The 27,473-nt window shown below is 37.2% G+C and overlaps 1 protein-coding gene across 8 annotated transcripts in view; it reads right to left on the bottom strand.

Annotated features, from left to right (window-relative positions):
- The window catches only part of MYO3B (myosin IIIB), a 230,947-nt gene that overhangs the window by 18,008 nt on the left and 185,466 nt on the right, over positions 1-27,473 (bottom strand). For 6 of the 8 annotated variants that reach the window (XM_053947140.1, XM_053947138.1, XM_053947141.1 and 3 more), the window contains 3 exons: positions 19,584-19,690; positions 19,163-19,209; positions 17,534-17,886 (listed from right to left, as the gene is read on the bottom strand). In XM_053947140.1, coding sequence (XP_053803115.1) covers positions 17,754-17,886; positions 19,163-19,209; positions 19,584-19,690 — 287 coding nt within the window. In that variant the 3' untranslated portion in view covers positions 17,534-17,753. Of the gene's footprint in view, positions 1-17,533; positions 17,887-19,162; positions 19,210-19,583; positions 19,691-23,528; positions 23,596-26,275; positions 26,439-27,473 lie in introns of those variants that run through there. The other 2 variants (XM_053947139.1, XR_008431755.1) reach the window with 2 other exon arrangements.

The raw sequence follows: 27,473 nt of genomic DNA on the forward strand, positions 1-27,473 counted from the left end.
GCGGGAGGAGGCGCAGCGCCGGGGGGTTGGGGGCTGCTCCCGGTAGCGCAGCCGGGCCAGGGGCCGCTCGGACAGTGGCGCTGAAAAGCACAGCTCTGCGCGGAGCTTTGGCTCGCAGACCAAGGGGCCGGTCCCGACCGGCAGGGCTGTAGGGGCCGGAGCAGCTCTTGGGCCCACCAGGGAGGCAGCGGCAGCGCCGTCGACGCCGCGGGGAGCACGGCGGCCCGGATGCAAAGAGCCGGAGCCTGAATTGCTCCAGCATGGGACTGAGGGGCAAGGGGCTCCCAGAGCCCCACTGCCTCCATGGGACCCTGCCTGCTACGGTGGGCGGCGAGACCCCTAAAGCCCCCGGGGTCAGAGGGGCTCAGGCTACATTGGGCTGGATGGCTACTGTCGATTTAAACACAGTAGATGTAAATCACGAGTCACCATCACTGTTTCTTAGATAGGTGTCTTAAAAATCAGGATTTTTCAGATTCAGGTATCCCAGAGTGGCTGTACCACCATGCAAGGCTCTGTGGACCTTGGTTTGAATGCAGGTAGCATACCTGGAATAACAGCTGCTTGCTTGCCAGTGGTACCCTCCATAGTTTCTGCTGTGGCTCTGACTTCAGGGCTCCAAGTACCTCATCCTGGAGCCTACCCCAAAACCTGTCCCAGTGATGGCTCACACTGCCACTGCCAGTTCCTCTCATGACATTCACAGTCCCTCCAAAGTAATTTGCAGTCACCTGCCATGACCCCCCCCCCCCCCAGTCCCTCCTGTGATCACCCCGGTTCCTCAGCTCTTCCAGCACAGCCATGAACAACCCTGGAAGCCTGGATGGGCTCTGGCCACCTGGCTGTCCACAGCCTGGGGTTCCTGGGTTGCTTTCCATTAAATAGGAATTGTGACAAAGAATCAGAGACAGGATCATTTTAAAGTGAACAGCTGCATTAACATTCAGCCAAGCCTCCTAGTCAAGTTGTCCATAAGAGGTGGCAAAATTTAAACCTGAAAAAGCTGTAATAAGCTTGCTCCAGAAGGCAGTGTCTTCACACCATCCCTCATTTATTTCTGGTTTAAAGATGTACTGGTGGTTTAAAGAGAAACCACCCATCCACAACAGCAAGAAGTTTCACCAGAAAGTAAATTACCCTAGGTATACAGCGTCAACCATGTGTGGATACACTGCCAACAGTTCTGAGTTATATGCCATTCATACTATTTTTATTTACTTCAGCATATTCACATTTTTACAGTACACAACATGACTGGCAAAAGAAGAGGAATAACCAGTTCACACAGTGTAATTTGAACATCAGTAGATGAAAATAAAAAATTTTAAAAATTGCTATAGTATCTCTTGCATTTTTTCTGTGCTTTAGGGAAAACCACAAAATCCTAGACAAGATTGGCACATATTAAGGCATATTTAGGATTTAAGGGCTTGCCTCAACATTTCCCAGTGTAGGTGTGGATTTGACAAAGATTAATAGAGGATTTCCCAAACTTCTGAAAGCTAAGCTGCCCTTTATGAGAAGTGGAGCAAGTTTTATGCCTCACAAAGTTTTATGCCTCACAAACCTGTTGTCAAAGTTTTAAATATCGTCATGTATTCATCTTCTGCTCCGTCCTTGGCTGGCCCTTTGTGACCCTTCCTCCTGTCTTGGGGAACATTGGTGAACATTTTTGGATATACTTACTTCCCTTGCTTCCAAATTTTAAAAAAGAATCAGACTCTTAATCATAACAATATTGAAAGTGTTATTCTTGGCTCTGGTTGGAATGCCTGGGACACTTCTAGTTCAAGATGATAATTTCAAATTCTCTGGAAATGCTTTCTGCCTCTGGCATACATGGCTGCATTTTTGTCACAGCTCTAACAGCTAGAAATGGACTTCTACAAAATAGAAAGCAAGCCAAGACTCTGGTGAGCAGCTGAAAAGGATCTGCTGTGTGCATCCTGCTTGTTCTCTCCTTTGGGGAAACACTAGGTATAAAAAGCCTCTGTATTTTTGATGGAATGCATTTGTTTGGGGAAGACTGGATGGGAACTTATAATTTTATGACTACAGAAACATATAGCTATTCTTTTTTTTTTTTTTAATTTATTTGCTTCCTCTTAACTACAGAAAGTATATTATCTAAAAACTTGGTCTCATAAGTAATTATAGTTACTTAGTATATTTATTGACAAATTAAACAGCTGTGTCTATACTGTGTTAGAACTGGAAACAGCACAAAGTTTATCCAGAAAGATCATTGTTTAATATACACATAAATACTGGATGATCACATGGTTGCCACATTGCTATGGATTTGGCTGAGTGGATTCACCCAACACTGTAAAAATACACCTGTTATTTAATGAACTCATGCTGTAATTTTAGAACCTTTTGGTAGAGAAAACAGTAAGTATTTTCTAATGGCAGTATTTTTCAATAGTTCAAGAAGCACTTTTGAAATAACCCACTCTTCAAGGAATACTGAACAAGAATGTATAAAAATGTCCATAATCTTTATCATAAAAGGCAAGAGCTCTATATAAACTCTTCAACAACTCCACTTTAGCTGGGGAAAAAATAGAGATATGAAGAAAAAGCCTAATAGTTGCATTGTGAGGGTCAAAACAGGGACACAGATATGATAGATGACTGGCATTAAAGGTGTCTCTGGAAAGAGATATTGTCTTCACACTATGGGAGAGAATCTGAAGACCCTCTCTGTATAATGCTTTCAAGGTAGGTTTTTCCAGTTATACATACATATTAGTGAAATACATATTAACTATGACATAGGTGAGTGCCCTCAACAGGGGGAGAGTTTTTGAACAGGACCTAGAAAAACTAGATTTCTAAATTGGGGTGTTTGTTTTTTTAAAATGCCAGTCTTCTTGACTGCCACCAGATGTTCAGGATCCCGTGAAAGATTGGGGAAAACTTAAATTACAATTCTGAAATGACTTATCTCTCCCTAGCTGAACACTGCTCTCATAGACTGGCAGAAAATTCTTTTCAGGAAAGCAGTGTACAGTATGTTTCTGTGTCATTTCAGAAATTGATGCCTTAAGTGGTGCAGAATAATACATACATAGTTAAATGCATAAATTACATGAACTACCCAAATATAAATTTCCCTCACTCCAATTCTGAAAAGTAAAATACCATCAATAAAATTATTTCAAGTGTACACAATATTTTTATTATGCTTTCCATCTTCACAGAACTATAAAAAGGTGAAGTCATTCTAACCATACTCTTAGACGCTAGTCAGCTAGCCCCTCTTCTTTACAAGGGGAATGACCCTTGCCATACACACAACTGCTCCAGGCTTGAAAAGAGGAGCTCCTTGCCTCAATTCTGCACATAGATTATGAGGCTGCTCCTCACCAAACACTTAAACAACTTACCCCAGCTCAGCTGAAACCTCAGAAGTACTGGCTGAGGCATGTACCTTCTGCTGGCTGGCTAGCCATGCCAATCAAAGCAAACAACCCTAATCTGGGAATAAATCACATTTCACTTCAGTCTCCAATCAGCTCCTATTGCTCAGGGACAAACATCTTGACCAGCTGTTTGAGAACCCAGGACAAGATGAGGAGAAAGGATATTCTCCTCAAAGATGAGTGTGTCAGCATGGCCATGACTCACGAACCAGTCTAATGAACAGTATAATTTTTCTCACACTTCTGGAACCTCTGAGACCAAGGGAGAAAAAAGATAAATCTTCAAATGGTTACATATTTTGGCTTTTCTCCCTCAGTAAATCTCACATTCCCATTTTCCTACTACATGAAGAAAACTCGCATATTCTACTGGCATTGAGCTGAATCACATATTACATATGAAAGAAAGAAGAGTACATGGAAAAACACAGATACTGCAACAAAGTGGAAATGTATTAGTCTAAATTACCTAATTCTTATGCCTGGAAATAAGAATGAGACTATGATGCTGCAGTGCTGGCACTCCAATGCACAAATGATATAGAAATCTCCAACTGAAAACCACTGACTGCTTCTTCAGAGGTCACATTAAACCACAAATAACTATTTTCCAAATTTTTTGTCTTAAAAAGAAGCTTGGAGAAAAATCCAAATGCCAAGTCATGCAATTTCATCTGTAATCAGACTAACTTTATAACATGCTGCCATTCTTATCAATGCACAAGAGTATGGGGCTGAAAAATAATATTCTGTCAAGATTCTTACAGAAGGAAGTGGAGTAGATGCCCAGAAAAACTGAATTGGGCTCCTGATTTACTACTTTTTTCTACTTCCATTGCTACACATGCTAAGTGTACTTGGCACAGGGAGTGATTCAAAAAGAAGCTGCTCTGTAGTGCCAGTGATTCTCTTTAATGAGATACAGTTATCAGTTGATTTATGAATTTCTGCTGCCTGTTCTCATTAAGGGTAAGGTAATTTGCACTCTAGAAGTAACACTGTTTACAAGAGAACACAGTAATCAAAATCCCTCTAAATCAAGTTTTAGAAATGTACACAGTGAGGCTGAGGTAGTTCTAGCAATGTGCATAACTTTGTCCATTAAACTCTATTGCAAAGACTCAAGAGAAAGTGTTACATCTCCAGTTTTATCTAGTGTTCCAAATCAGTATAGCAACCATCTCAGGAATTTAATATGGGAAGAGACAAAATGAACTTTCTGCTTGAGCCTTCTGATACCCTGGTGACCTCCTCCTCCTGGGAGATCCTATGCTATTAATTTAGATACCATATGCCTCACTGGTCATCAATTCAACTGCTGCTCTCTATGTTGTAGCCTTCACAGAATCTTGATCACACTGCCTATAAAACAAATCATTTCCTCTACCTACTGTTGCTCTACCAGTCAGACAAGCTCCAGCTGATGAATATTTTCTTATAAATACTTAGAAATAGCACAGTCTAGTCCACTTTGTTCTTTCTTTTGGTATATGCTTCTCCACTATCATTTAGACACTATTTGCAGTGCTCCAAAGTAAAGCATCAACAACTGGAAGACAGCAGAGGAGGAATGTAGGAAAAACAGAGCTACACAGACTCTGAACTAACACTGGTCAGATGTCTGAATGTAAGCCAGCATTTTGGGAGGGGTCAGAAGCAAAAGCCTAACTGTCTAGGTGGAGAGAAAAGGTAACCTCTAAGCAGACAGCACATCAGTGCTGAGACTGACTACAGAAGCTAAGAATGAGCATGGAATTACACATGTTAATGCTGGTGACACTGATTATGAGAATACCAAGATGAATGGAGCAGCTCAGCCTGAGCAATTGATTGAAGCTGTTTTCATCTCTGTGGGGTGTTCTTCAACATTTCGCTCTATGCAGCCATATACAGTCACCTCTGACACTCAGCTCATACATACATTCAACCTAGATAAGGTGTGGAAACTTTGTCTCCCCTTCCCTGCTCTCTCCTGCCACCAGCCAGAAAAGCAACCACACTGTTTCCCTTTCTTCTTTTTGTAAACTGTCAACTTGCCAAGTTTACCAGTGACAAGGTATGTAAGGATATACCAGCCAGGTGTGAGAGGAATATTCAGGATATTTTTCTGAGTAACAGGAGTGCATCTGCTGAGCGGGGTGGAAACATAGAAACAGGATCAACAAGCAAAATCTTGTGACATTCCTGAGTAAGAAGGTGGTCAAACTACAGTGAGTGTACTGGAAGGAGCTTTAGTCACTTTGAGCACATCATCTTTAAAGCATTTATCTTCACAACTCCTCTATAAAGATGTACTATGTTATTATAGCTCTTTTATCAGAGGCAACACAGGGGATCACATACCTTGTTCTATGTCATATATTAGCCCTACTGAAGAGCAGGGAGTTGGACTGATGAGCAGAAGCACACAACTTGGGACCAAATAATATGATGTTGCAACTTATTTCCCTTGCAAAATCTAAACTCCTTTCTACAGCACTCCCATAACCCTGATTTCACATCAGTCTCTTCTGACACTTGTACATTCTCTTAGCAACTTTTTCATTATGAGCAGTTGTTGATCTTTCAGACAGAGTAAAACCCACATAACCTTGGACATGCAGAGGGGCAACAATAAGACTGTGGAGGCAATGAAGAGACAAACATGTAGCATATGCAAATAAAGCTGTGTGAGCCAACACACCCACAACACCTATATTTCTACTCTTCCTGTTCCTGAACAGTGATGAGAGCATATGATAAGTAAAAAACCAGAGCCCAACACCTTTGCTTTACACAGACAAATACACATTAGGTGGGCTATGCTTAACAACCAGATATGCTTCTACAACTCTAACACTGAACATACTGAGCAGAAATAACTAGATACTTGCTTACTTTTACAGGCCATCCTTTTTCTGCTTTAGCAAACTCTTCACAAGATTCTATCCAAGACACTAGTTTCACTTACCAATCATCAAAACAACCACTCTCAGTGGTGATGACCTCCCCTGAAGACAGATCTGCAAGCTTTGCTCCTGAAACAGCTTTGGGAACTAAGTAACGCTATCATCTCTATTTCCTTGATCTCACACATGGAAGCAGTTAGAAGAGCTAATTTTCCTCCACCTTAAGTAGACCCTCTTTCTATGCCAGTTTTCTTTTCCCCTCAGTAAGTGTTCCACCAACTTTTTCCAGTGAATCCTTGTACTACTGTATATGATCAAACATAGTGAATCTGATGCTCTGCAAATACATGAGGCACAAACATACAACTATATTGCTGGATCAGCTAAGTTTTGGGTCACTGTTTTTTCCCTTACCAGCAACTCATTGATCCATGTTTGGCTGGTTCCCTCTAACAGTCTTACAGGCATTATTTATGAGGCAACCAGCATGTTCACATAATGGAAGTCTGGAGAGTACAAAAGGGGAATAGAAGTTTGGGCTATTTTTTGCTCTTGACCATTCAGAAGAATGTAGAGGATATGGACAATTATTTATGTCTATCCCTTGTTCAGCACCCTTTCTTGATGTCCTAAATTCAATCCAGGTTTTATTGTCTTTTACCAATACACGGTGATATACAAAGAACTAAATGAAGATCATAGGATATTGAGAAGGATATCATAGGATATCATGAGAAGAAGTTTGTGTTCCTGCCTCTCAAGAGTGCATGCGAGCTATTGGTAAACACAAATTTCCAGCTACTGATGAATTATTTTGTCAAAACCAAAACCAGTGTGATCTTAATGAAAGTACCCAGGTTTAGTCTGGCTGAGCAGACAGATCATGTATTTAATTGTAAAAGGGCTGTAAACATCTGAGATCTTTATATACGGAGAAAATAATAGTATCTATATTTAGATATTTGAGAGAAGCAAGGGTTTTTACAAGATTGAGCTGGAAAAATCAAAGTGATATATTTTGATCTTTGGGTATTTTTCTGATCTCTCTTGCTCTGCTTAATTTGAAGGTGAAAAATATATGTTAGCAATATCCATCTCTGCGCAGTTTGTCTAAAGAAACAAATAATTTCTTGCAATGTAATGAACCCCAGTAAAAGGAGAAAAGTAAGTTATTTTTAGACTACATCATTCTCACGATGAAGAAAAGAAAGAAAACAATCTCCTCAGATGAAAGATTACCACTATTTTTGCTTCAATATGCTTATAAAAATGATGGATAAATCAAAGAAAAGTAATTTCCATCACACCATCTAGTAGCATATTTATAGAGAAACACCAGGAGAAACATTTGCTGATAATATGTCCTATACATCACTTATGATTTTTATCACCTGCTTGGTAGTCTATCTTTCTGAAGTCAAAATGACTAAATTTCTAGTATACTGAACAATTACTATTTTTAAAAATTAATAATTCCAGATTTTTTTTCTTGTGCTGACATTTTCTGCAAACTTATGACAGAAAACAATTTTTCCAAAGCTTACAGTAAGATATAAGATAATGATTATAAAAGAATCCTTTAAAAACCTGAAAATGATGAAGTATTGCAGACCTAGGAATCAAAAATGGAAGATTTTTTTTTTTCCTGATCTTTGAAAGAGGAATCAGGTCTCAAGAAACAGATTGCAGTATTACAGCAATTTCCCATTGTAGAAAAGGGACGAATTTTGTACCTGGAACATTTTACTTTTGTAATTTGAATTACTAGTCCATTTGTAATTATGTTCTAAACAAACCAATTTGCAGTTGCAGTAACTATACCAGTTGGCTTCTTAAGAAGCTTCTAAAGCATCTTAAAGTGGTTTTCTATTATAGGTATTACATACATTTTAAGACACTCTGCAACATGATTTAATGCTTTATTATAGTATATGATGAGAAAAATCTTCAAAATTTACTAAAGGTTGCCTCTACCATGAAACCTAATGGTTCATGTATTTTTTCTTCTTGTCTCATGTATCTTCCTCTCTTCTAAGTCTCTTTCATAGAAGTTTTCTACTCCATTGTTCCCAAGTCCATTAATTCCCTTATGAAAGACCATTAATACCTCTCTCCTTATGCCCATCCTTTGAAAGTCCTTTTACAAGTGTCACCCAGAAATTGGATACTACAGAGATTAACACTGTAGGAAGCCACAAGGTGAAACAAGCAAGCTTTGCTCTCTCAGAAACAACAAATCATGTGCTCTCCATTTGGTTCCATGCAGCAGTTGGAAGAAGCAGTGAAGCTGGCACATTATCACTGCACTGTGGCAGAGACAATGAAGAATCCCCCTCTAATTCTTTTAACACAAAGGAAGAGAGAGAGAAAAACCACGACCATGTTTCCTGCAGGTTATGATTGAGCAGAAATGGCAACAGAAATTTCAGTAGGAAATACTGAAATTTCCCAAGAAAATATCTTATAGTCCCCAGAGTATTGTCCATAGCTCAAAAATGCCTTAAAAGAAAGAAAAGTAGCCTTTAATGCAGTGGAATCAATACCTGTCATAAACACTGTATTTCCTTTGAAAGTTTATATCACTTCTAGCCTGTCAGCAACATTTTCAAGTACTACATGTATGTACTTCTCTTACAATCAAAGGAAGGAAATACTTATATTCTCAGAACTTCCATGTGCAAATTAAAAAAAAAGAATTAAAAAAGTAAGCTATAAACAGAACAGTGACTGGAATTTCTTTCTGAAAGCACTTTATTGAGTAACTAATGAGTTTCTAATAGAGAAAACTCTTCCAAACTGCTTATACTTAGTGGTTTAATAACACTTATGCTCACCTTCTTCAATTTTACTGTTGCACAAGGAGTCCAGAATGTTGTCCTTTTTGCCTCCTATTTTCTCCATAATTTGCAGATATACTCTAAAAGGCCATTGGGAATTTCCAGCTTAAGTGTAAAAACTGTGCAGATCTAGGTTCAACAAAGATAGCCATCTCTAACAATCTCAGCAAACACAACACAGCTGACAGCTGAATGTTACCAAAGGGGCCTGAGAAACAGGGCTTAACAATTTTGTATAAGATCACAAGTTCTCCACCAACACTTGAGCCACAGAAGAATGCTCATTAGCTGTTATGCTGTTATAAAAGTAAAATTGGTACGGTTTTGTGTTTCAGTGGAGGGCCTGAAAGGTACATAAAAGCCGATGCACACCAACACATCAGAGAGTAGTACAAATTCTTCAATTTAAATAATTTGCACTATTTTCTTCCTCTTGATAATATGAAATCATGATTTGTTTCAGTTAAAAACATTTTTTGTGCTATGTTTAATCATGTTCATATTTCTTTCTGTTTAGCCCCCACTAGTCTCTTTACATAGCATTCAGTATGATTTTATATTGTGAAGAAAAAAAACATTCTGTAGCTAGAGTTGTTTTGTCCCACTCTTGTTTTCTTTAATCTTTTGTTTGGTGCATGGAAAGATGCTAACATTTTTGTACTATCTTAACTGTAGTGATCCGGGAGCAAAGCAAATGAGATTTAGTAGATATGTTTCTGTTGTCATTATTAAACCTCATATGCTTTGCTATGTAGGCAACATGTTTTATTTCTCTTAACCTGAAAGAGGTTTCTGTCTTATTGTTGCAATTTATTAAGGGCAAACAATCTAGGGCTTATAATAGGCCTGTAGGCAGAACAAAGCCCTTGTCAAATGGAAGGGTTGGCTGCTCAGCTGGGTAGCATGTAAATGTGCAAAAAGAACTGTTCTGTTCAAAGACACTAGACATGCTTTTTAAATAAAACATCTCATATAATTGAGAGTTGCCGTTTAAGTGTTGTGTTGGAAATGTTAATTTAAAAAAAATAATTTAAGAAATACAGTTGCACTAATTTTTTTTTTTGTAAACTCTCAAATAAAATCCCACATATCACTAAGGCTTTTATCAGAGGCCCAACATAGTATGTTTCTCAAACAGCTGTTTATTGTCATTTTATAACCCTGTGTTATGCAAATTCAGTGACTACCGTACTCACCTAGGCAGACAGTGTAAACCTAATCTTATCCAAAAGGTATTTTTCATTTTTAATATAGGAAATCACACTGCCTGTTTCTTTAATATAGTATCATGTTTCAAAAAGTAAGGCAGTTTCTCATGCTACAGTTCATTTAAAATTTCTCATTATGTGCCTCTTTGCAAGAGCTGAAATTAAAATGACAGATAAAGATAATAACATAATAGGCATTTTTTTTAATGCAATGGTCCACTTGGGCACAAGCAGTTCTTTTTTTTCTCTTCTGTTGAAATGTATAATCAGGACAGTATCATCAATTAGATTTTTCACTTTAACTTTCCATAATGCTTCCAGACTTCTCTATTTGGCAAAGACAATTGGGACAGATTTCTTTATTTTTTCCTCTGGCCTAAAACTCAAAACCCCCCACTTTCCAAACTGTTACCACCGAAGAGTTTATTAAATGGCTGAAAAAGACAGCTGGTCCCACCATCTGTTAAAAATTTTCAGGGGCCAAATGAAACAGGTTACACCTTTAGCCATGCCAAGTCTTCCAATACCCCCTCCCTCTCACAGCCTGTGGAGGGCTAATCTGAATTTCACGCTCTGATTTTGCTATTGCTAATGTCTGAGCTTCTTATATGTGCTTCTTGTAGTTGCTTATATTAGTTCTCTAGCAGTATCAAAAGCTCCCCTCTCCTTTCAACCTAGCTCATTTGCAATCAACGGAATCCTGGGTCTGCAGTCTCCTTTACAATAAGATCCTGTACCTTGCAGGAAACCCACAGAGAACCTAATATCTTACTTTTTTGGAGCGACAGAGAAAACCAGGAGTACATTTCTGTTGTTTTGCAGCCACTTTTCTATAAATGCTAATGGAAGTAATTCAGATGTGCCAACAAAGACAGAATCTGCAACACACTGCAGGTGTGAGGGGGCTGAAACAAAAGGGATGCTAACCCTAATGGTATTTCTTGTCATTAACAATTCTTTGATGTTCATACTCGAGGCTCTCTTTTATCTTGCAGTTTTTCAGCCATCTTTGTTAACATGCAGCGCAACTAAACCTTTTTTTCCTTAACCTTTAAAGACATCTGCAAAATGTTTATGCTAAGTTAGTTTCCAGAGCATCTATCTTTAACACATATTGAAGTAAAATGAGATAAAGCTTGCAAGGTTATTACTAAAACATCAGTAAGTTCCTATCATTAAGTGAAAGGAACAGATCAATAAAAAGAAGCTCTTAATGTTACTTTAATAAGGATGAGTTTCTTGTAACAGGACTGGGGATTAACTTCAGTATAATAGAAGCAGTGTTTATAATATAGCAGCTATGTTGATAAGAACCAGTTTGTTTTACTTATACTCATTAAAAATAATTAAAAATATCTGTAAGTTCCCATATTAAAAAAGCATGTCACAATATAATATATTTAAAGACATTCTGATTTTCCAGAAGAGATTTCTCTACCACTAAGTGGGCAGTGGCATTCAGTCAAGGAGCTGTAGGTGGAGATTCTCCACATCCATCTGTCTTTCCATGACTTACAGATGGAAAAACACCGTTGTCTTTTAAAATGTTCAACTCAGTAGGATGACAGTAAAATGAAATGAGCAATCAAAGCACACAAGATGCCAATCTGAGCTACTGCACAGCACTACTAGCAAACCCAGCATTTTGCTCTCATCCCATCGGTCATGTCCTGTTAGATCACATCCTATTTTATCACGGTCTGTTGCATTATTGTTGTAGCATGCTGGAATGTTAAATGAGTAACCTAATCAATCAATATCAATTTCCAATTGGAACTCAGCTGTAAATCTGTACTGAGTTGAAGATGCCAGGGATTGCAACACAAGTTACCGAAACTTAACAGTTTTATGAAGCCTCACAGGTTTTTTTCTTTCAAAACTTCATTTCTAACAGGCTAATTTAATCAAATAAATCAAGTCTGTGTCTGCATTAAGTACAGCACTTACCTTTGAATTTGGATGTAAACTTCCATCAAGCTAATCCTACAGAATAAGAACTGAGTGCTCATTCCTGGGGTAGTAGAAATTACAAAATTAAAAGTTTCTGTTTTAAAGACTTTGCGATCTCAGTAAGAGCCATTTTGTCACAGAAGTCTTTACATAATCTCTCCAGTTGTGCAACTGTGTTAATTTATTGCTTATAACAGGGAGCAGCAGCAAAACCAAAAATCACTAAATGAACCATGTGACACAATTTTGTGGAAGTACCTTCTGCCCATTCCTTTCCCTTTGCTAGGGGCCCCAGTGTAGCCTCTCCATATCACAATTTCTCAGCTGTACTGTGATGCTGTACTCCAGAATCCAGCTTTCTGAGGGTCATTTACACCAGAACCTCTAGATTCTGCTACCCCTGTCCCAGCCTCAGCCATCTCCACCAGTGCATTAGACAGTATGGGACCCCCAGCTCTACTATTCCAGTTTTAGATAGGTCTTTGTCAGAGACTTGCCATGATCAGTAGCACAACAATTTTTGAAACATTTGTGACAGGCTGGCCTGCTTCCCAGCACTGAATTCCAGTCCACCCAGTGGATGACATCCAGTCTTTATTGTGGTGATATTACTTCACTTAGAGATTGAGATGAGATTTTTCACTGGCAATGGATTAGAAATTGAGGCCTGGATCTTTTGCAGAAAAAAGCATGCATGTTGATCTACCTACTTGCCATCTCCATTTGCCAACTATATTATAAAATCCTAGTTAAATTATCAAAAAATAATATCCCTCTGCAATTTAACTAAAAAATAAGCCTGTCAAACAAAAGAAAGGGACTTATCTATTACTGGTCTGATCAATAATATGTAATCTGGTTTCTGAAAACATGACTCCAAGATATGCTTTGCACTTATCTGCTTCTATGTCCTTTAGCATCACAGCGTAAGAACTACAATTAATAGTTCCATGATTACAAAATGTATGTATTTACTGTTCTGTCTGACCTTGGATTTATAGACATAATAAAATATATAATATCCAATAACTCTTGACAAATCTATTGAGTTAGGCATCAGCCAGTGTATTTAAAGACACAGGCTCTACTATTATGAATTGTCAATGTTCTCCTTTATCTGTTCCAGTGCTCATCACAAATGAGACACAAAACCTCTCACTGACTTCTGTAATCTTTAGCTCTGACCCAGAGGGCTGTTCCCTAGCCTTTGGTTTTCACAGCATCCTGTGCTACTTTTGTCAGTTTGGGAGAACTGCTTTGTTGTCAAGCAGAAACAGTTTCTGTTAAGAATGCTACAACTCCTCCTAGGGTGAGTACTGTTAAAGACAAGGTGTGTTATCGAAATGTACTTCTAGTGTTAACAACAAACCTGACATTACTTCTCACATTTTGTTGTCAGAGTTAAAAGCAGGATGGGTAAGTTTAGTATGTGCCACGTCTCATATATCGGTACTAAAACCATCTACCCATTTCTCATAGGAGGATACTTTTGTACCATATGGCTTGATTTTCAATTGCATGAACTATATTTATCTGGTTAACCTGAAGACATTTAAAAATGCCAGTTTGGCTGTCTCTCCAAATTCTATTTTGAGGCAATAAAAAAAGGAATAAGAAATAAGAGTATGGTAGACTTGAGTTATTTATCTAATTGCTACCTATTTTACAACAAAAAAGCAATATTCCTTTATAATTGCAAATCATAGAACAGAAGGGTATAAACATTCAATTACAATTTTTTCTAAAAGCGAAATTTAAAAATTGGGACTTAAATCCCATATTCACATCAATTTTTATATGGTGTAAAACAGATAGTAGCACCCAGTTTCACATAATTTATAGCCACATTTTATAAGCTTCTAAGTAACAAGTCCTTGGATAGTCTGATAGGGGCCACTTAAAAGACCTTCAACGGACAAAAGACCTTTCCACAACTCTTACAGTGTATGGGTGAGGGAGGTCAGGTTGAGGGCAAATTTAAGATGGTTGCAATTTACTCCTATTCTAAGGTCCCTTTATGTTACTAAAGTGATGTAAATGTTTAAGTCAGAAGCACATTTAAAATTACCAAATGAAAGGGGCTAATCTCCAAAAGCTCCCTGCCCAATTTTTTTTTTTTGGCACAGAGACAAGTTTTTAAGCTGCCATAACTGAAAGGCAGAAATTGTCCTTAGCAAGAACCAGTTTCTAGTGCCATCAAGATCTACAGAAGAAATCTACTAAAATCCCTTGTTGAGCTTCATCCTTTTCTCTCCCATCTGCTGAGAACTGTTTAATATATTACACACTGTCTAAGAAATTTTCTTTTCCTAACAGGATTTAAACTCTTTACTTTTATAAAATATTAAGAACAGGAAATGTTATGAACTATTAAGCAAAATACATTAATATTTCAAGATAATATACATGAAAGGAAATAAATCAGAACAATGCTTCAATGTTGTGAAAGTCAAATAAGAAAATCTAAGCAATTCTTGTTGATATGCTTCCACTGACTAGGATCATCACACTGACATACCTCCTGTTTCACACACAAATCAATCAACTCAAACACACACTTCTATCAATATGATAACAGAGGTTCAACTCTTTGGTCAGTCTTAGCGTGACTGCCTGGCTCTACAGCAAGGCTTTTCATAAAAGATATACAAAAGATATTCAGAAGATATACATTGTGCTCTAAAATCAGGATGAGAGAAGACCACCTCACAGGATCATTTGCTGAGGATGAAGTGCAAACAAATAAGGAAAGGGAGTAAGTTAGAAAAGAATAAAATACACAGACTGACTTCATGCGCAGTGTTTAGCTAAGAAGCAACAAGAATGAAAACATACTACTCAACAGTAGCTTTTAAGTAGTAAATTCAGTATTAAACTATTAGTGACATTAACTAATATGAAAAAGTACAGCAGATGTAGATAGTGACATTGTATATAACAAGGAAAATACTGTATTCTACCCTTTCCATGCAATTAAAGACTGCTTAAAATCTCTTTGAAGTCCATTTCTGATAGCTGCGATTGATAGGAGCTTAACAACTGGAAGAGAAGAAAGGAAGAAACCTAAGGGATGTACTTGGAGAGTTTTTGCAATTTGCCTGTACTTTATTCTTGAACATTCTGAAGCTGCTCTTGTTAACTTGAGCCCCCATTCAGCAAAGCACTTAATCACATGCCAAAATTTCATTGATTTCAATGGAACTTCGGCTTTGGATTAAGTGCTTCACTGAATTATATATTATTTTTCACTTTTCCTTACTTCTTTATGAATTTAACTACTCAGGGTAATGTATTACTCAGTGTAGGGTAAACTGTTGGTTTTAGGCAGGTGACATAATATCTGGAAACATCACTGTCATTTAATTAAAATAATTGATAAACTCTTAACTATGCATAATGATGTGAATTGCAGTAATAATAAAGCTTCATTTTCCTTAATAGTTTTCAAAAAGGAAGGATGGAATGAGAAGGCATCAATATTGCTAGAACTCTCTCTGATCTATGCCAATGGAAGAGTAGAGCACGTAATTTGTCTGTTTAAAAATAATCTTATTTTCCATCCAGATGTTACAAATTAACTGAGAATTTACTCATTGCATAGGAAAAGTTACATAATTTTTGATGAGTTATCATAACCCACTAATTCTTGTTACATTTTGACAAAATCTAAAGAAACTGATCTGTACACATGCATTCATATTAGTTGCCATTTCTATTTGCACTGCATTTTTTAATATCATTAATTCATCTGTAGCTATTCACCAATTCTTTGTTGTTTAAGGAGTTCCTAAATTTCAAAAGCTCTTAAGTGCCTTTAAAATATACCTACCTAGATGCACATCAGAGGAGAATGAGGAGTGAACTGAAAGACTTCAGTGTCTGTCAGGATTATAACTTCCAGCTTCAGCTTTCTCTTATATTTTAGGTAAAGAATGACTGAAGAATTATTCTTCCTGGAATCCTTTGCTCATCTTCATCTGCCCTGCCTAACTTAATTTCTTTGCTTTGCTTAGTTCCACAAAGCTTTTGTGGAGCTATCTATTTCATTACCTTCTCTTCTTATGAACCCTATTCTAGCTTAGGGATGTCATGACTGCACTTGGGTCTCATTTCTCATGCCACCTTTCCTTGTCCTGTAGTCAAAAAGACAATGCCAGTGAACATTGATAGTAAGAAATGATGTAGCTTAAGGAAAAGGTGGGAGGTGCATCTCCAATAGGAAGATCTATTAGCATAGATCAGGGTAAACTCATTGGAGCAGAGATAAAAACAAGGATCATAACTAGATCTGTAAAATACATGGTCAGATTTAATCAGTAATCAGTATGATTTGGAATAATTTTGAGCAAATGTGTAAGGCAGTAAATGTGAACATTTTATTTCCAAAAGTTTTTGACAAGAGCTTGTCTGGAAAAGAAGCAAAGAACAGTCACAGGTCAAAATGGTATTTCTGCACCAGAAATAAAAGAGCAAGGTGAAATAGTTGGCTTCTGCCATGGAAACAGTAACTGTCAAAGAATCTCAGTATTCTGTAGAAAGTCACATACTGTTATCATTAAGGATTTTCAAAGAAAGTGAAAAGCAAGTAGAAAAATTTGCAGGTGAATTTTCCCCCCTTGCTACGTACAAGAAGGCTGTGGAAATGTAGGAGTCATCAGAGCCCAGACATATAGCTTAAGGAATAAATTAAATATTTGCATGGATAACAAAAATAACTAGTCATAATGATGATTTCAGTCACAAGGACTAGATGAAGCAGTGTGTGAAACATTAGCCTTCAAACGATTTTATTTCTTATATTTGAAATAATTCCTTGAGTTAGACTTATGGTAAACAAATGCTTTTAGAAGAAAACTATTTGCAAGGGAAACTGAGACACAATTATATTTTAAATTATTTTCCTCTGTACATTTTTCTAGTGTTAAAAGCCATACACAGCAGAGAAAGTTATAAAGGATAATGTTTAATTTCATCTAATGAAATACAAAACATTTTCACTATGACCCCAAATTAAAAATTTTAGTACAGAGTTCTTTTAATCTAGTTCAGTTCCTTGATCTTACTTTTCACTCAGCTCTATCAGCAGTTGTGCCAGCACAACAGAAGGGATGACACAGGGTGGGAACAGCAGCCCAGGGAGGGGGAGGCAGGAAAGAAAGGGTCAGAATTGGATAAACTAACCTTGCTGCTAAAGAAATGTGTCCATTATCAACATCAACACATACAGGTAGTGTTGCTCCTCTTTACTGCAATTGTTTATAGAAATACAGCTAAATGTGACAGTATACAGCTGCAAACCCAGGTCTATATCAGTGAACTAAAGCAACTAGCTAACATGGTATTTTTAATATATTATATGAACACACATAAACGAAGTTAACTGGAAGAGCTTATCAGCAGGAAAATACTCTTACCAGTATTAGTCAATAGAATGAGTGAGGTTCAGCTTTGAGCAAAAGACACATTTCTTGTAGGAGGAGATGGAGAGCTGACAAAACTGTCATCTTCAGGGGTAGATTCAACAGCTGACAATGATTCGTAATACTCATCCTCTCCATCCAGTACTTTGATTTGGCTTGAAAATAAACAAACAACACTCCTTAAGTTAAACACTATCAATATCTTCAGAAATAAATCTACTCTGTGGATGTAAAAATGAAAAGCCCTACTATAAGAATGAAAAAAAAAAAAAAAGATAGGATGATTTGATGAGAAAGATACAGCTTTTATACATATTCCAACTGCTATTACATTTTGTGTTCTGAATGGTTCTGAGGATCAGGGAAATGCAATATCATCTTTCAGTTTGGGACTATAGAATGAGAGAACAACTGCTTGCACCAAATGGGCATTTAATTTGAGCAATGTGTCTTTTCTTTGTCTGTGTATGTTCCAAAAGTAGGATATGATTTTGGTATCGTATTTCAGATGATGGTTTGCTATGAATATAAGCCAAAGACTACATCATCAATATTTGGGAAAAGCCCTATTGACAGTAAGGGGCTTTCATTTTTCTGTGATGTCTGATGAGCACTGCAGTCTGATGTTCGTGTTTTTATTCCCAGAATACGAAGTTTTTTTAAACTAGGGAAGGAAGAGAAAATAAACCAAATCTTGCACAGTCTTGGAAAAAGTTGGACTTTAGCTTGACTAAAAGACCTCTTGATAAAGTTACATTCAGAAGTTTAATAAAAACCAGAGGAAAAGTTACAGAAGGTTCTGGTAAATTTTTGGACTAAATGTGTCTGTAAGCACCCATCAGTTCTCTCTGATGCATGTGATCAGGCAATGAACATGCTGGCAATTGCATAGGAGCCAGCCTAGTTTATTCTACCTATACCAGGAGGTAACTGCTCATGTAGCAATGAGAACTGACTCGGTCCAACAGAGAAGGAGCAACTCCCTTTTGTGCAGAGTGGCCTCTCTGTCAGCACCTCACATGTGCTCCCCCAGGACGACAAGAGGCGCACTGCAAGTGTGCTGCTGTGGGGCTGGCAGGGCTTCTGGCACTGTTCTAGGTCACAGGCCTTCACAGTCCTAACACCCTTCATCTGGCACCTTTCACCAGTGTGAAGCACACTTCAAAATACGAACAATGCTATTTTTTTGGTAGTAATAGTACACAGAGAGAGCTAGGGAGCATATTTTGTAAGAATCAGTTCTAATGTCTGCAGACAGCAGTACATGCAAGTTTTACATTTGCTTCTGCAGAAAATGTCCAATGTCAATGCACAGAAATATGTTAATTGTTTATTTTTAGAAACCTCTCTAGAAAGTTTTGCATATTCTGTAATATCACAAAGGACTTCTTCTGTTTACAGTTGCTTAGAACTAAGAAGATAGATATTTACCCAAGTTTTCTTGGCTTCCTCTTGCTCCCTTGATATTCTAGAGTTCCCTGTGGAGAGGGCCAAGAACATACAGTCAAAGCAAAGCAGCAAGTCGTTAATTTTTAATTCAAAGTGATTTTGTGTTGAATGCAAGCAGATGCTGATAATATCAGAAGTCACAGCATAATTTTTTTGATCAAAGGGCTCAAGTGAGCCTGATGAAGCATGCATCTTGCTCGTCTTTGATAAACCACATCAATTATTCACCGTGAAGGCAGACATCCTGACATGAAAGCAACAGATAAAGAGCATAAGCACATGTTCAAGACGAGAGCAGAAGAACGTGGGGGTGGGGCTGGAGGGGCTGAAACAGGTATTAATAACAGAATTATTAACTGGAAACAAAGCCAGTAAAACAGCTTTATTGCCACTTTGAACTCACATTTAACTGGTTATAGTACATGTTATCCTCAGGGCTATTCAGCATTTTGGGTTGCTGACATCGTCGACGAGGTGTTCTCAGCTTCTGTTCAAGACAGTTTTCTGAACCTACAGTAAGATAACACAATTTAGTTTTAAGCTGTGCCAGGTGCTGTGAACGTCTTAGCACATTTTAGTCTGTAAACAGTCTTTTCTTCTGTCCTATTTGGTCCTGGATTTATTAGCAAGTCTGTTCTATTCAAAGTAAGCAAACAGAAACTTGGGAATCTTTGTTTTCTCTTTTGAAACTTAGCTCAAATGCAAGTTTTTATGCAGAACTTAATTTTCACTTTTGAACATTTTTTATTCTTCTGTATATCTGGATCACACAGTTCCTTATTCCTTTCACACTTTTTCTTAATATCTTCTGTTATCTAAGCAGGAAATGAGGTATATTGTGACTAGCTAGGAACGTATCATTCAGCAGCAACAAAATAGTTTTTCTACAGCACACAGTAATAAAGTCTCTTGACTGATGGGACTTAGTCTATTATCATCATTTTCTTTATATAAAAAGGCTACCTTTTTGACATGGCTCTCCGTTTAATCAGATTAAATGAATCAGTTTGGAATTACACTTTCTTCATATAATTTGTGATGTGCTGTAAAGTAACAGTTGCTTAAAGTCATCTGGAAAGCAGAATTTAAAGATGAAGGAAGTATTTCAGAAGGGTTTCTGAAAAGAACTAACAGCTTGCTGAGTTTTGTGGTTTTTTGGTTTTGGGTTTTTTTCTTTTTGGGGGAGGGTGTGATTTGTTTGGGGTTTTTTATGTTTTTTTTTTTTTTTTTAATATTATGGAGAAAAGACGTTATGGTGTGCTATATTCTATTTTACCAGGTATTTTCCATGATACATACTTTGGATTACAAGGTAACTATTTTCATAAAGTTGGTAAGTTATTACAAGATACTATGGGAGTAAGGAAATACCCTTTCAGATGATTGTCCCAATGCCTATGACTTTTCTCATATCTCACAGTTAAAAATTATTTTAGTGACAGTATGAATAAAAACAGGGTTTGGCAGCACTGAAGGAAAAACATACATCTTATACATTTGCATTCCATACTGCACAAGGAACTTGCTCCTATACAAAAGACCAGCACAAAGATCAAGTAGCATGAGTTCCTTTAAAAACTTCAAAACTGAAGTTAATATGGCTTTTGCAGACGCAGGGCTCTAATCTCACAAATCCATTGACAAGACCTGGCCTTAAGGAGAAGGTAACATTACAGAGGAGGTTTATTATGCACTCAGGCTTATAGTTTGTACCTGCAATTTGAACAAGGTAGAGGAGATGGTTGAACTTTGGCCTTTTCAGCCAAAAGACTGACTGTTCTGAGAGATTTTCTCTCTTTCACTTTCTTCTGCTCAACAATAAAATTTAAAAAATATGAATTTCCTCTCAGTGTGCAACTGCAGTGTCTGCATGGGAGAGAAGCACTTGTTCCATTCCATCACAACACCTGGGGGGGATGGTGGGTTAAATGACCACCAGGGAACTGACTGCAGAGCTGGGTCTAAAATTCTCTGTAGAGAAAGCTTATATTTATCCACTAATACAAAAAGAAAAAAAAAAAAAAGCAGCAACCCAAAACTTTAAAACAATACACTCATGCTGCATGCTAATTTAATACCTAATGCTTCAATACTTCATACTTTCAAGTTAAGTAAACCTTTATATTTTTGCTAAAGAGATTGTGATGGCTGAGCCAGAACCTTTGCTACTTGTCTATATTGTATACAAACAAACAAGGCAGAAGCTGTACCAGAAAATACTTCTGAGGAAATTGGATGCCCAAATAATATTTGTTTTTTTGAAAGTTTTTTTCACTATGATTCAGATAGGATATAAATGCAATTTTGTTCTCTCTCAAGTTTGAAAATATTGCAGAAGACCTGTCATAACTACACTCTAGCCTCTCTCTGCTCTGAAAGTTACTCAAATTGGTCTTAGAGCTTCCTCCCTCAGGACAGCAGGGTCTGCAATTTTTGTAATCAATATTTTCAGTCACAAGGCTAGGTGAGTTTTTTTGTACAGCAATATAGTTTTTGAATATCTCTGTATGTTTTTTTTTTCATTCTGGAAAGAGGCTGGTATGAACTCAGGTACTCACTGTTCTGCATAATTTCACACACCTCTCTGCAGCTTGTCAGAAGTAAAAACACAGCACACAAATATTTAGAAATTTTTAGACAGTACAATAATGTGATGGGGTAGGTTTTTTTTCCTTTCCCCTAAGTGCTCTTGAGGTCTTCACATTTAATGTATTTCATTCATTAGGAGTCTGAGTCACTAATATTTTGCTCTACCTTTTTATCCTGACATTTAATTATTTCTGTGTATCCTATGGGTGGTCTGCAGCTTGTGCTCTCCAAAGGAAATACCCTTTCAGTGGGCCCATTTGTCTTAGTTGCACACTACATGAACAGTACAAAATCTGGTAACATTTATCATGAACTACCATATCTGGAGAAAATGGTATTAACATGTGCTCAACACTCAGCAGTTGAATAGGCATTTTAAATGCTGTTCTAAAATACTTTGCTTTGATGACAAACTTGAAGCCACCAATAAGAAAAAAGTCACTTGTAATTTAATAGCAATAGTAGCAGCACCACTATCATTAACAAGGTATTGTCTATAATTCACAGAAATTGTGCCAAGTCCCTCTGGCATGTCCAGGCTCCTTAGTTTGCTACAAATTTAGAAACCAGATGAGAGGGTGAGAACATGCACTTTCTTCAGGTTGTCCTTTAGCACCACTTTTTAAGGAAGAGATCTGACCCTCTTTTGTCTGAAAGAAAACCTTTTCTTGAAACCCTGAGCACAGAAATTCCTTAGGTTACAATTTCTTATTTGGTAAATCACTTACTGCAGTGCAGGAATAACAGAGAGTAGGCAAAATGCTTTCTGCCAAGTGCACCATGTCAGCTGATCTAAGTGTAGGGTAGCTGAGGTTCTGGGCATCCTCGTTTCACTTGAGCTCAGAGAGGCCAGCACATGGGTGAGCGGGCTCTTGTGGATGCTTCCCTAAAGACACCACAAAACTGGTGTAGCTTACGGTGAAGGGAAATAGAAACTGGCTACTGGGTCAATCTGTTGAAGTAGAAAGTATTTATAAGTAAAGAAACTGATGATGTTTCTGTTTAGTCCTCTATTACCACTGTTGGTTATCCTTTTTATTTCTTTGATACATAAGAGCCCAAGCCAAAAAAACAAGACTTGCAGAGCTCAGACAGATTAAAAATATATTATTTTTTCAAGTAAATGTGAAGCCAAACATTTGAGATACATTTTTATGAACTGGGAATTACATAGCTGGAAAGCAGTGTCTCCAGGAGAGACTTGGAAACTACAGATACTCAGCTGAATATGGAATAGACTGGTTGTAAAGAAGGGAAGACTACTCAACAGAAACAGAAACACAGTTTTATTGTTATGTACAGAATTAATTTAAAGTGGATGCAATAAGGGGCAGGATGTTTTGAGAATAGGAACAATTTGAACTCTGAAAAATCTGACACATGGCAAGAAATATAAGAAGATTGTTCTACTTCATTATTTTCAAAAGAAGGTGAAGAGGTGATCTGAAGCAAGTGCAAACCCCTATATAGAAGGTGGAGGGTTTTTCACATTCAAAAACAAAAGTCTAGATAAACTAATGGTTAGAAGCAGAAGAAAATTTTAGACCAGAAATACAGCATATACTGAAAGCAATCAATTAGGAGAAAAAATATTTAGCAGTATGATGGAAACTCAGGTTGAAACTAGAAACTTTTAGAAAAGGCATGTTTTGACTTAAGCAAAAACTATTGAAGATGTGATAGAGAACACATCTATTTTAACAAGAATTCATTTCTCTAATGTGATTTTTATTAGAAGTCTCAGTCTGCAGAAGATCTTTATTGATCTTTTAAATGCTGGGATTAGTTTCTGAATTTCCATGTGATTCTTCTTTGTTTTCTTATGGCTGAAATAGAAATACTTTTCTTCAGTTAGTCATCATATCCATTATACTGACATTTTTAAATTATATCTCTTGGCTTGGAGATGATTAGCACCTTTCTTTTATTGTGTTTAGATTTTTCTGTTTAAAAATCCATCCTTTCCATAAGTGTGCAAAGGACTCTTTCAGGAATGCACAAACTGCCAAGCAGTAAGATTTAACAAAGGACTTCAAACTACTCTTTAGCACTGACACATGGACTTTTGCATCTAGGATTTGGGCCCTGACCAATACTTTCAAAACAGTAGTGGCAAAAATATATTTTTCTAATGATTTCCCATGTGGCAGATGACTCCACTTGATATTCAGGGAAGATCTCATCTTAGATGTCCTCATGGTCCTGATTTTCTTAGTATTGAAAGCATGGGTACCAGGCAGCCATGTCAGAGGAACATAATCATCAGATTTTGCTTGCTGAAATGAAGTTAGGGTCTCCATGAACTCTTGATGACTAAACTCTTGCTTCAAAAACCTCTTGATACTGATAATCTTGCCAAACATTGCCAATTTTTCCTATATGTATAATTCTTCACAGAAATGGTGAGGAAGCAGCTTAACTGCATTTGGAACTTGTAAAATAAACTTACGTGAATCAGATTCTTTTAAGGGTAGTGCAGCACATCTGGGGCTCTAAACACTGGTTGACATCTTACTTTTTTTGCAAGGAATGCACACAAGGGTGCTTTGCCAATGTGTCAGTGCCCTGAAGAGGCCGTTGCAAATTCCCTTGCTGAAGGGACTTCATCCACCACAACACATATTGAAGAGTGGAGCTGAGCACACTCATTTTCCTTCTGAGGCCATTTACCCAAGCAAGTTTGGGAGGGGTTAGTCTTCTTTTCTGCTATAGATGAACACAAACCTGGTATCACAGGAAGGGTAGTTTTTTCCTAATTTCTCAAACAAGGAAATTTAGAGTATGAGAAGGGGCAGTTTGTCAAAGGAAAGGTAATGAGGCCATTTAAGGAATCATATATATTATTAACAGACTAAGCAAATAAAGTAGAGAAATCACTATGACAAGAAAAATAGTAAGCATGTAGCTGATTTCCAATCTATAATATCAAATGAAACATGAAAGTGCAACTCTTAATTATAAGCAAATATTAGCACAGACTCATGGGATCTCATCATAACATCTCAAGGTCTACATTCATGAAAATTTAAGCAATGTTTAAAATCATGTTAATTTGTTCTTTGTTTGTTTCTTTTCCTGCCAGTCTAATTTATTCCAAAAGACTTTGGTTCTCAAGCCTGGATATATTGATCATGCCTATGTAAAGCATTGTTATAGCCTGGGGAGAAGACTTTTGTGGAAAAAACTTGTCTTTGTTCTCCTTTGATAATTTATATGTATTTTGATGTTTTCAAGTTTCCAGTTTTGAATCATTTTTCAAGGCAGCAAGTTAACTTCACTTTCCCTCTTGAAGTCTTAGGCAAATGCAGAAATGACCTCACAGACAATGATAATATACATCCTTCTCCTGGACTGGATGCTAGTGGATAATTATGTGCAGCATGTTGATTTCAAGGAACAGCTACATTTTCCTGTGTGTCAAGGAGAGGACTCAAGGGGCTAATGATTCTGGTCCCACTCATATCAGTGTTAAATGGGACTGACTGAACAACACTTACACAGTAAAAACTGCTGCAAATTAACTAGACTTCATGATTTTCATTATTTTAGCTTGATTTTTAAAAAGAGTGATTTACAAAGGGCACACAACACTATTTGGCTATAAGTGTTCATACAAATGTATTTTCCTTCCTTTTCTATGCCATGATTCTCCACCATTTGCACAAATTTTTATCATACCTTAAGAGCAAAACAGGAATAAAATGGGAGTACAATGAAAAATGTGCCTGGGAAGCAGAGTGAATACTCAAGCAGTTAGTCCCCACTGAGCTCCTGCTGCGTTTGCCTGCCATACTCAGTCCCGTTAGTGCAGAACTATCCTGCATATCCCTCTACTAAGCTGCAGTCAGTGTGACTTTAGTACGAGCACACATTAAGGGATACCTGGCCCATATCACAGGGTATTTGTACATTGCCTCTTAATGCTACCAACTATAAAAGTATCAGAAACAAGGACAGGATAACAGGTCTAATAGGCTTCTCTAAACACATACTGTAGAGTAATCTGTAGCTTCACTCAGAAATAATGAAGTTACCCTGTCTGTGCAACATACTATAAATTCAATTATATTATGGTAGTTCTGCAAAAATGCAGGAAGCTGATAGAAAATAAACACACTGTCTCTCTAAGATTTTAATCTCAGTACAGGCATAACCACACCAAGAGACAACAACACAGAGTAGGTGAGAATAAAGAGCAAGACTCCTTGGTGACTTGAGTAATAAGGTATGTCTTCATTATGTTCTTTTCCCTTCTGAATTTAGTAAGAGGGAAAAGAGAAAGCTATATGAAAGAGGAAAAAGACAGAAAAAGAAATGATTAAGTAAGGTACTGAGAAATTGAGGAAAAGAAGAAAAGGGAATAAAAACCATTAATGTGCAGCAGTAAAACCTATGTTCTGGCATCAGAATATTAAATTAATCTAGTAACATCAGGAGCCTGGAGGCATATTGACATAATACTATTAACAACTGTAATTCTCTCCAGAATATTTCATGCTTACCTACCAGCTTCAGATGTCCACAAATGTTCAATAAAGCCATCTATTCTGTTGATATAATGAGATCAAGTATGATGGGAACCATTCCTGCCACCAAATTCCCTTGGTCCCTTCCTGTACATAAGGGTGTCCAGGAATATTTATAGGAGCTGGCACTCTTCATGCTGCTACTGACATGCAAGCATGGAAAGAACAATAAATCAGATGTGCTTTGAGGAGTTACAAGACCTCAGCCCTTGCTAATTCACAAAGTATCTTACTGAATCTTCACATAACTGTTGCTAATGGAAAGGATGCTAACTACTTTTTAAAATATATATATTCATGCTTAGAAAGAATGATTAATCCTTAGCAACTCCAGTGTACTTAAAGCTCTTACCTGGATTAATTATGTAAGAATAATATATTAGATTTAATAATTTTCAGTGTCAAGTGCTCAAATGTAGTTATCCAATTCACTGAACACAGAGAATCTGAAGGAGTAAAAAAATCCTATAGAAAGATATAAAATAAAACAAAACCAAGCTTCACTATCACCTTGGATCCCCCACACAATTGTGGTGAACTAGAATTCTGTTTATTCAGATGGAGTGTGCTCATAGTGCCAAGAGCCATAGACTGCTAGGGAAATTAGTGTAGCCCCTTTGATGTCATGTGCATCCCAGAATCTGTAACACACTGCTGAATCTGTGAGCATATCCTTTTGTTTATAACCCTAAACAGAACCATTTGAATACACACACACTGAAAGAACTTGTAACAGAAGCAATGCATTTTCTCCTACCCAGTGATTCATTACGTACAGCTTCATTTTGGATACTGCAGTTATGAGCAAAGCCATATGCTTTAGATTATAAAGCACACTAAGCAAATCAGAAGTTTTTCAAGATGGTATGTAAAGGCTGGTTTTGCATCTGTTTGTTGCCAACGACCCAGATGACACTGTAATTAGAACAACAAATATTTTATGTGAAGTCAATCATTTAGCTGTCTCTGAACCCAGAGACAACGGCTTTTAGATACACTTTGTTGGCAAACAAGATCCATAAATAGTTAGAATCTTGGCTTTTGCTGTTTTTTTTCTTTCCAGCACAGTTCTGATCCTTCAGTATTTGTCAGTTCTTTCAGTTTCTATTGTGAGTGATTTGACTGTAGAAGAAAAAAGGCAGAGATTAAACAAAGCATACCAAAGAACTGAACTACAG

Source organism: Vidua chalybeata, chromosome 7 (assembly GCF_026979565.1).
Source record: "Vidua chalybeata isolate OUT-0048 chromosome 7, bVidCha1 merged haplotype, whole genome shotgun sequence".
NCBI lineage: Eukaryota > Metazoa > Chordata > Aves > Passeriformes > Viduidae > Vidua > Vidua chalybeata.